General features: G+C 43.5%; 1 protein-coding gene across 1 annotated transcript in view; it reads left to right on the top strand.

Moving 5' to 3' along the window:
• VIT (vitrin) overlaps positions 1-11011 on the top strand; it is a 63417-nt gene that overhangs the window by 30088 nt on the left and 22318 nt on the right. The window contains exons 9-12 of the mRNA XM_029911080.1: positions 683-721; positions 825-881; positions 1539-1601; positions 5898-5945. Coding sequence (XP_029766940.1) covers positions 683-721; positions 825-881; positions 1539-1601; positions 5898-5945 — 207 coding nt within the window. The remainder of the gene's footprint in view (positions 1-682; positions 722-824; positions 882-1538; positions 1602-5897; positions 5946-11011) is intronic.

The raw sequence follows: 11011 nt of genomic DNA, 5'->3' as shown, positions 1-11011 counted from the left end.
CTGCCTCCTCCCCGAGCATGCCGCCCCTGCTCTAATTCTTCTCCCCTCCCAGGCTTGTGGCGCCAAACAGCTGATTGGCGCCGCAAGCCTGGGAGGCGGGAGAAGTGGAGTGGCGACCGCGCGCTCGGGGAGGGGGCGTAGGAACGCTGTAAAAAAAAAATTGGAGGCACTGCTTTTTGGTGCCCCCAAATCTTGGCACCCTAGGCAACCACCTAGTTTGCCTAAATGGTAGCACCGGCCCTGACGATGAAGTCCTGGTCTTTGGCTGGGGCTCCTAGGTGATGCTGCATTGCAAATCCTTAATAAGGACAATAAAGATGGGGAAAGAGTTTAAATAAGGGTTATACTAGAAACTAAGTCACAACCATAACTATGAAGTTGTTCCTGCAGCCCTACTGTCCTGTACAAGTAACATTTCTAAATGTAAAGTGGCAAATATTAATTAACCTTCTCAGTTAAAAACAAAACAAAAACCAAGAACTATTTTTACTTTTGTCCCCAAAAGAAACAACTTAAATGTATGAACAATAAGCACAAGCACATTGCTGCAGTATAAAGAAACTCCATATACACATCATTAACTCTGACAAGTGCAAAATGAAACTCACTGAAAATCCCAGATAATGGCAGTCTTGAACTAAACATAATCTAAATGACATTTTCCATTTTAATGCCTACTTAGGGCAGGTTCAGGCTGCACAAGGAAGAGGCCAGAATCAAGGTATGTCCTTAAACTAATACAGACTTAGTAGATTTTATCATTAAAACAATGAAAGCAATTCTATTTAAGTTCTGTGCACTGACCAATAAAAATGTTTTCAAAGCATCCAGGGGCACTTCACCCTACGCAAGTATCAGAAATATTCCTCGAGCCAATACAGGTAAAGGCTTTAAGTAACTTTTCAAATTTCTCTTTGTAGCAAATTATACCATTCGCATCTACTGAGAGTTAAATAATACAATATTGTTTCATCTTCTAAGCTCTTTTCCAGCAGTCTGCAATGCTAACAAACACTGCACTGATTATTGCATGGGAATATACTTAATTAACAAGGCCTACTTGTTTGGATAAAGAACAAAGAAATGAAAATAATCTCATAATTGTTCTCTAAATATAATCTCAAACCATTCAACGAGGGCACATTTGCTATTGCTAAACAGTCGGGGTTCGGGCTCTGTGACCATGTCTCAGATGTCTTTCAATCTGGGGTTCCAAGGCCTGATCCTGAGAGTCACTGAGTGCCCTCAGTGCCCAGCAGTCGAGTTAGCTTAGCACTTTGAAGGAGTCATTCTGCACCCTAGATTCAGGCCCGGTATAAGTGGGTACAACTTCACTGAGAAGCATCCACTTTCACTAGATCTTAATTTGACCCTTTGTCTCAGTCTTTCAAGGTACTTCTTTGTTCAGTTACTGTCTTCCTTTTCCATTTGTCTTCAAAAGAAATCAATGAGTATTACTTTCAGTTCCATTGTACACCCTGTAATCACATTCCTCTGTACTAATCAATTGAAGTTGAGCCTTGTGTCAAATCACACAGGTATTCAACGCCAAGAGCCTGTTGCAGCCTTCCGGAAACCTGCCGGGTCTCCAGTCCATCTCGGTAAGGTCTACTGTTAGAAATTGCCTAAAGTCCCCTCATTCCCTTTCATTTCAAATGTTTGCCCTTCAAGATAGGATCATAAGTAACATTTCATGCAATTTTCAGGGTGATCCCATGAGACACGTAGCAATTTGTCTACTGAACAGCTGTTACATCATGCCACCATATGTGTGAATGTGAAGCAAAGTACTAGCTCAGTAATTGATATGCTCCAGTGTAAAGTTGTGTGAATTAATGTGTCCATGATGTTGACAATTTCTTTTGTGGGCATTCAAATTGTACGTCAAAGAGAGCAAATGTCTGATGCTCCTTCCCCTTGCTTCAATCTTCCTCCCCTCCTTTTCCTCTTTCCTTAACTTTTGCCCTGATATGTCCCCCCTCTGTTCTCTTATTAGTTCTCTCCATCATATATACTCTCTGCCTTTTGTGTATCCCCTCACTCCTTTTTGTTCTCCCCAATCGTCTCTCATTCCTGCCAAAACTGGTGCGGGGAAGTGTGGAGAAAGCCTGGGCACCAGCCCGCACGTGCTTCTAGTGCAGATGAGCTACGTAGGGGGATGCCACTCACAGCTGTGCCCAGATTCTTTGATTCCACATGGATGTGACACCATGTGCGGGGGAAGGTTGGCTCAAAGGGGCAGAATTAAGACCAGCAGGAGTCATGTCATGGGGACTGAAGGAGCTGCAGGTGTTCCAGTCTGGGACAACCTGTCCCTAAGGAGGAGGGAGCATGATGCTCAGAGCTGTTTGTTGTGAAGAAGGTATTTTATTTCTGCTAATATTTTTGTTCAAACCTCCTAATGTTTCTCCAAGGCAGTTGCAAAACAGGAGTTCCATATCATGAATGACGATGTTGTTTTAATCACAAGGAAAACAACCAACCCCCCAAAAATCAGTCTTTGATTCTTGTTGTATTCCCAACAAGTTCCCATCTTCATCTTTTTCAACACCAGTTTTGGCATCTCAAAATTGTTGCTTCCAGCCAACTTCAGCACATGATTGAAGGGAAGCTACTGGCCCATTCCATGCTCTCTTGGAATGAAGTTTTGTTTTTCTTAATCACACAAGGTGAGCACACACTTCTTGTGGAACAACCAGGATCAGTTCTGCAGTCTTGGCCTGATGCTTGAGGAGTATTTTTGTCATTAGCCTACTCACACTTGTTTAAGCTGACATCCATCCAGATAAATCCATTTTCCTGCCAAGCTTCTTCCTACACTTCTTCAGGAATTTCATCTCCCCCAGGCAACTGATAATGACCAAACTCTTCTTGTAATTCTTCACACTCTCAAGAACTTAAACTTGGGTTATTAAAAAAAAGCCATACCCCATCACCACCACAAAATTGTTTATAAAGTACTCAAAATGCAAAAACCCTAATCTTGCCGCATTCCAAAAGTCAACAAATTGAGAGTTCACACCCACTTGATCTTTTATGGGTAGGCTGTGTTATATTCGTGGAATACACACAGAGAATTTAGATGAAAACATCAAATATTCTTCCTGGAAGGTTGCAATATAACACTACTTTTATTCTTAGACTACTGGACAACACACAGTAATTAAACACAGAAAGAGACAAAGCAGGCTGCTCCCTAACTCAAAGAGGCACTACTCACCCCACCTTGTTGTAGGCTGGTTCTTTCCAGACTGATTATTATCATACACTTCCCTACAGAACAACCCGAGCCTGCAGTCAGGACAAAGAAACCCCCACTCCCACTCTTAAAGTAACAGCTTGCAATTTCAACAAAGTCCTCAATATACCACAGATTGTTCAGAGCATACTGGGCAGTCGTCATGTAATAAATCCTGGCTCCTTTCCAGAATTTTAATTTCTGTCTCTCAGGGATGTGAATTTCATCTAGAGCTTTCTTTAACATCCATCTTCTTATAATCCCAAGGAATAAGACATTATTGTCAACCTGCTGTTCTCGCTGAGATTTAAGGATTGTCCCATTTGCAATCAGCCCACTCAATTTTTGTCATTTATCACTTGTATATGAAAAAAAAATGAGTGTAAAGGAAAAGGGAGGGACCACTCCTCAGTAGAAACTTGTTAAAGGATGTGAGCACTGAAACACTGCCTGAAGGAGCAGTAGACAGAGCTCAATCATAAGGGTTTGGAATGATCTGTGAGGCTCTTGAAACAAACAAACAATCTGTTTTGTCATTATCTGAGTGGAAGTAGCTCTTAAGTAGAAACTCTAACCGTACTCCCCCTTGTTTTTGTTCTTGCATCTCTGCCACATCTCAAGTGCAGGGGCAAAAATTTAGTGTTTCCTTTCTTGTGATTCACAACAAAAATACAGACCATCAGTGGGATGATCTTTACCATGTCAGAATCATTTGAACCATCTGTGCTACTGAAAAGAATCCATCAGTGGTGAGATTGAACAATACAGAAGAATCAAAGAGCCAGTGCTCCATTCAAAAATACATGAAGGCTGGGGCGTGGGCTTGAGCCCAAGTGTAGCCCTTAACAGTGAGATGGTTGGGGAAAGAAATATTTTGTTTGTGAGATGGGTACATTCCCTTGTACCAACTAACTGTCCACCTTTACTTCAGCTCATCTTGCCTGGTCATAGTGAGTGTGGAAGGGCAGGTTAGTTCCATGTGGGATGCAGCTCCAACATGTTTTAAATTTTAAAACGTCTTTTTTCCCCTGGACGCGCACCGCTGATGTGTTTGTAGAACAGATTACATATGAAGAATGCATTCTTTCCCCTGATGGGATGAAAGAGTGGCCTTTCATAGAACCAGCTGTGCTCGAGTTTTTTGTTTTGTTTTGTGTGAACCTTTCCCTTTGGAGGCCTAGGAAGATTCCAGTGGCTGCCAAGGCAAAGTACAAAGCTTGTTTCACTGGAAATCATTGCTCACCTCCACAACAAAAATTGACACACGTTTGGCACTCTATTAACAAACGATCAATACATGACATGACTGCAGCCAGGTTCACCACCCACTGCCTAAGCCCTTCTGCAATCCTTGCAGTCCAACTCAGCCATTTCCCACCCACCCACGCTCACCAAGACTCATCTCCGCTGCCAAGCCTACAGAACTGCCAATTGATTACGCCTAGGCCGATGATGAGCAGTGACTGTTCCTCTTCCCCTTCCTTCCATCTCCTGTTCCCCGACTCACGCCCCCATTTCCTTCTTGCCCTCCTTCTCCCCACCCAAAATAAAAACACAACATCAAAAGAAAACTCACTGCTTGCGTAGTATATCCCTGTCCCAACCCTTCATTGGTTCTTGAGTCTTTTAGGTTCTAAACTCTGCAGAGCCAGGACTGTGTCTCTGTGTTGGAACAATGCTCAGTACAATGAGGTCATGGGGGCTTGAAGACCTTTATTGGGGGTGGAAGGTTACCAAGGTTCCCTTCCCAGCAGCCCACTGCCCCATATCTTCTCTTACCTGCAGCCTGTTCCCCCCGTCACAAGGACAAACAAGTGCCCTTCTCAAAGATGGCTGACTTAGGGACCTAGGAGTGACAGTGCTCAAATGCTTAAGATTCACAGGTTTATGCCAGAGACAAAAACACAAAGCATAAGTGTCCATCAAAAATGGTGAGAAATTTGGTAGTTCAGGGGGCAATGGTGGGGAGGAAGGATGGTCTCAGGGTTCTTCATGGAGGGCTAGGTAGCAGCATTTTATGATGGACATAGGGATAGTGTCTGACGTGCCCATAGGCTCACCTAGTCTGCTGCCATTTGCACCATCTCACCTGACTGTTAGCGCTTCCAAGTGGCTAAAAAACAGGACAAAACATTATTTTCTATTAAAGTGATACAGTGCCCTGAAAACAGAGGCAGTCTTGTGTTTATTTATACAAACAGAGGCGGTGGTGTCCATCACATTCCTGCCGGATGGGGTGGGAGCAGGAATCAGCTCATCTCTTTGGTGTTTGGAAGGGTTGAGGTAGGACAGGAGTCGATATATATTATGGAACGCAGCAGGGGGGCTTGTTTGGTAGAACATTTTTGCTGACCTGGCCAAAAGAAAAATTGCTAAGGCCAGCCTTGTCCCAATGTTACTGTAAATGAATATGAAAAGAACAAAACTGATCTAAAGAGATGTGCTTAATATAGAGGGAGAAGATCAGAGGCTACTAAATAGGGCTTGAAATGTGTTCATAAAGGCTTCCAGGTTTGCTGATCCAAGAAAACTCACTAGATTCTACTCATCATGATGCATTCTACAAATTGACTTTTCTAAATTGTGCAAAGTGGTTTGTAACTTCCCATAATTCCATGATTTTAAGTAATAATTTCTCTTCTCTTTTTATGCTTGAAAGCTTTGGAAACTGACTTGTGGAAACCTGGATCAAGCCTTTTTGACACAGGTAAATATTTAACACAGTAAAACAGAACAGATCCACCAGCAACTACACTGGGACTAATCAGCTTCTACACCCTTGGGGGGAACTAACACTTTTAAGAAGACCCACAGTACTAATGGTAATAACTTCCACTTACAGGAATTATTGTATACAATGACAAATGTGGCTTTCAGTTTATCTCTGGTTGAAACTGCCCCAGTAGGCCCTGTGCTTCCATCTGTCTCAAGCAAGCCCCATCCCAGGAACAGAACTGATGAGGTCTGGAGAGAGTAGCAAACCATGCTGCAAAAGGGGCTTCTAGCTACTGAAAAAAGGGGCCTAAATGAACACTGTATTTCTTGGAAAATGCAGGCGCATGATGATAATCTGCAGAGAGTCAGGCTGCCAACACAAGAAAGGAGAGCGATCAATTTGTCTGATACAAGAGGTTATAATGAAACATAAACTGAACACATGGAAAACTCCTGAAAGTACAACTATGATGTTATGGAATAGTGTCCCAAGGGAATTATTATTTAACTTTTATATTGCACTGGTGCCTAGAGCTCAACCAGGCCAGCGCCCCATTGTGCTCGGTGCTGTACGAACATTTAGAAAATGACAGTCTCTGCTTCAAAAAGCTTATGATCCGAAATAGACAAGACACAATGGGTGGATGAGACAAAAAAGCGAGTTGGAAGCAGGGTAACAAAAATAGGATTCGCAGAATTCGGAGCCTATTGGGAGTGACTGTCAAAATGTAACGCCTTCCTGGAATTTATGGAAGTCTGTATTCCTTGAGACATTTAAAAGTTGGATCACACAAAACACTAGATTCATGGATTCCAAGGCCAGAAGGGATCATTGTGATCATATAGTCTGACCTTCTGTATAACACAGGCCATAGAACTTCCCCAAAACAATTCCTAGAGCATAGCATTTAGAACAGGGGTAGGCAACCTATGGCACGCGTGCCAACAGGGCCGGCTCCAGGCACCAGCGTAGCAAGCAGGTGCTTGGGGCGGCCAACGGAAAGGGGCGGCACGTCCAGCTCTTCGGCGGTAATTCGGCGGCGGGTCCCTCAGTCCATCTCAGAGGGAAGGACCTGCCGCCGAAGAAACAATGAAGCGGCGGCGGTAGAGCTGCCGCCAAAGTGCCGCCGATCGCGGCTTTTTTTTTTCCCCGTCACTTGGAGCGGCAAAAACACTGGAGCCAGCCCTGCATGGCAAAGGCAGCACGTGAGCTGATTTTCAGTGGCACTCACACTGCCCAGGTCCTGGCCACCAGTCCGGGGGGCTCTGCATTTTAATTAAATTTTAAATAAAGCTTCTTAAACATTTTAAAAACCTTATTTACTTTATATACAACAATAGTTTAGTTATATATTATAGACTTATAGAAAGAGACCTTCTAAAAATGTTAAAATGTATTACCGGCACGCGAAACCTTAAATTAAAGTGAATAAATGAAGACTCGGCACACCACTTCTGAAATGTTGCCGACCCCTGGTTTAGAAAAACATCCAATCTTGATTTTAAAATGGTCAGTGATGGAGAATCCACTACAACCCTTGAAAAGTTGTTCCAATGGCTGATTATTATTCTCTCTCAAAAATTTACACCTTATTTCCAGTCTGAATTTGTCAAACTTCATCTTCCAGTTAATTGATGGTGTTATATTAGATGATATAATAGGGAACAGTCCTGCCCTGGCATGGGGATGGACCATATAATCTAATAAATCTTTTCCATCTCTAACTTCTATGATTTATTGATCTCTCCTTTGTGAAACTCTGCCTTGTACGTCCAATTTTCAAGAATTTTTACTTGAAAGGTCTAATTACTTCAGAGCTGAGATATAAATTAGACTTGCATTAGCTCCAATGAGTGGCAGAGCACGTGCACATTAGAATGAAAACTCAGAACCTGAGTCAGGAGAGGTGATTCTATATCCCTAACTACATATCATTATGTAGATGAACAGGTTTCCCTGACACAGAGCGGGCAGGCTGAGTTGGAGAGAGGACATTTTACTGCATATTGTAGGCAAGTTCTGTGTGTCTGTTTGGAATGAGCTGCAGCACAGTGGCTAGTGGTGAGGATTTCTATTTGGAGACAAAAATGAGAGGTTACTTTTAAACTTGATGAAAATACATTGGGGCGGTCTTATTTGTACTTTCTCTGTCACCCATATGTGTGTGTAGACTAGTGATAAAGTCTGATGAATTCAGAATGTCGCTTCAAAGGCATGGTTTCTAGTGTGCATGCATCAACTGCTGTCTTATGTAAATGAATGGAAGTATTAATGAGCATGGACAGCTGTGACAATCCAGTGAAGGAAAATCTAATTAGCATGGAGAGAGCTGCCCATACAGGGAGCTGAAATTCCCATGGCAATAACAAAATTAAATTGGGGCTGGGAGAATCAGGAGGCCCATAGAAATTGACCATCTCCCCAATTAGCATGGAGAAATATTTGGTAGATGGCATTATTGTTACATGGAAAATAAATCAGTCAGCTGACCCACAACCTTCCATAAATGTTAAATTCACATGACTAGTTTGGATTGTAGGTAACTACAAAGCTATCTCAGCTAGACATGCATGTGGAGCACAGAGCCTTCCTTAAGTGCAGATCAGGCGATGAGGCACTTAACTATGACTCTGACTTAGCTGCAAAGTTTGGGGGTGTAGATAGGATGATAAATGTTCATAATTAATTACTCCATGGTGTTATACTCAATCTGTTGTGCGAGTATGGTGTATTGAGTGCCTTTCACATACCATGATACACAGTTAGTACACATTACACACATGTGGCCATGACTGCAGAAAAAGTGGTGGTATTTGAGATATATTCCGTGACCATGTAATTGACGATGGCAGTGGAATGCATACACACAGGTAGGCAAGGGGAAGGTTAAGGAACCTTAATGTTGTTGTTTCGTGACTTGTAAGTGCAATTTACAAATTGAGGCTCTGGTTCTGCACTTATGTTTTTTGCAGGATTGGGCCCAATTCTGCACCTCTTTGCACCTTGTGTTACTCATTTACACCTAGGCAAAGAAAATACAAAGCTGGTGCGCTACCAGTTCATAAGGGCGACTTTTTATTTTCACTGTGCACGGATTTCTGACTCCAAAAGGTGCACAGCAGTGGAGAATCAGGCCCTTCATGAGACCAATGCAAAGCAAGAGGTCAGTGTAGTGTTTACGCAGGCTCATAACGGGGCCAAAGGATAACCAGTTTTCAGGAAAGTCTTCAATAGCACTTTTCCCCAGTGAGGACTACTTCCTTTTCCAAATTTCAGCTTTCTACACCCACAAGAGCTGTTCAAAACAAGGTTGCAATTTTTTTTCATAGCAGGATAAGTATTTTACCATTTGCTATGTAAAATACAATGAAAGAACCAGTTTTGCTCATATTTTCAAAAAGTAATCTTCTCCAGGGAGGGACTAAAACTGAACAATCTGAGCCCAAAAGTTGAACATTTAAAAAAAATTATTAAACATCTGAAAATGGGGTGAGAATGGAAACACTCATGCCCCCTTCGGTGGAGTGGTAAGTTGCTGATCCCAAGGTAATGAATTCTCTCCGCTGCTGAATTCTCTGCCGCAATTTGCCTTTTCTGATCCAAATCCCCTTTTTGTTGTCACTTTATTGCTTTCTCCTTGGTCTCTCAGAATTTGAACTGAACACCACAGTCCCTTCATTTTAGAAAGTCCCTTGTAGCTCAGCTGTTTGCTGCTTTCTGACCATTTGCTGAGTCCTAGGCTTTTGTGCCTGCCTTGGCAGCAGTGGCTCACAGCCCCCAGCTCCTTGTCCAGCCCTCCTCCTACAGAGCTGTCAAACAAAGACCCACAGAGAAATGTCCCAACTGCTCTTATTTTCAGCCACTCATCAGTCTAAGTCCAGACTTTGTTATCCCCTCTGTAATCTGCTTTGATTTCCTCCCGCTGGAAGCTGCTGCTCTCTTCTCTCACCTGTTCCGTTTAAATAAGGTGACATGAATTCTATTGTGTTTTTATTATTTGTAGACCACTCCATGGGTGAACGTGACACTCTTCGCACTTCCTGTGTTACTTGGAAGGTTATTACTGTGGCTGTGTCTACACTACAGCAGTTACAGTGGTGCAGCTGTGCCGCTGTAGCGCTTTGAAGACACTGTAAGCCAACAGGCGAGAGCTCTCCCATCGGCTTAATAATGCCTGCCTCCACGAGAGGCGGTAGCTATGTCGGTGGGAGAAGCTCTCCCGCCGACATAGCGCTGTCCACGCCGGTGTTTACGCCAGTCGGTGTAATTTACGTCGCTCAGGGGTGTGGATTATTCACACCCCTGAGTGACGTACGTTATACCAAAGTAATTTGTAGTGTAGACCTAGCCTATGTTTGTTTTTCTTTAAAGCCAATTAGGCATTCCTGTGACTGCCCTGTTAAACTCTGGTGTCTGCCTGCCCCACCCACTCCTCTGCAGCTTGCCTTCGTGACAGGTAGGATGATGTGCTGTTACTGCCAAACAGCAGACTGACTTCTTGGGGTCTGGCTTTAAAGGAATGAAGTCTTTACATCGATAATTCTGTTAGCCTCACTGCGGTCCCTTCCGCCACTTCACTGGGATTCAGGGTCGGGGCTGCTCTGATAATGATAGGTAGGGCAGAGCCAGGCAGATCTGACCGACATTACTCCAGGCTGGGACACTGCAGCAGTGAACTTCTGCCTCTTGACCCTACTGCTGAGCCAGCTCGCTAAGGGAATCTGACTGTAGACTGGGAACCAAGCCTTGTATGCTTATGGGACCCGGGTCAAAAACAGACCCTACAGTTGGTAGGGGAGCATAGTGATGGAAAACCAGAGGCACGTGGGGTAGACTAGGCCTGAGGGCCAATTCCAAAGAAAGATGCAGACACACACAGACCTACCCAAAGGCACAGGGAACATGTCACTGCTTGAGGCTGAGGATCAGATATGCTACCAGTCAGCCACCACTAGTCCCTGCTTGAATGGCTGATTCCTTTCCCAGGGAATGGATGTATTTCTCTATACCTTTTCCTTACCTTGGCATCATTTCCCTGACACCTACTCCTCTCTTTT

This window comes from Terrapene carolina, unplaced genomic scaffold, assembly GCF_002925995.2.
Source record: "Terrapene carolina triunguis isolate 2854851 unplaced genomic scaffold, T_m_triunguis-2.0 Scaffold85, whole genome shotgun sequence".
In the NCBI taxonomy this organism is placed as follows: Eukaryota; Metazoa; Chordata; order Testudines; family Emydidae; genus Terrapene; species Terrapene triunguis.
The sequence above is the reverse complement of the archived record's forward strand: the minus strand, read 5'-3'. Positions and strand labels throughout refer to the sequence as shown.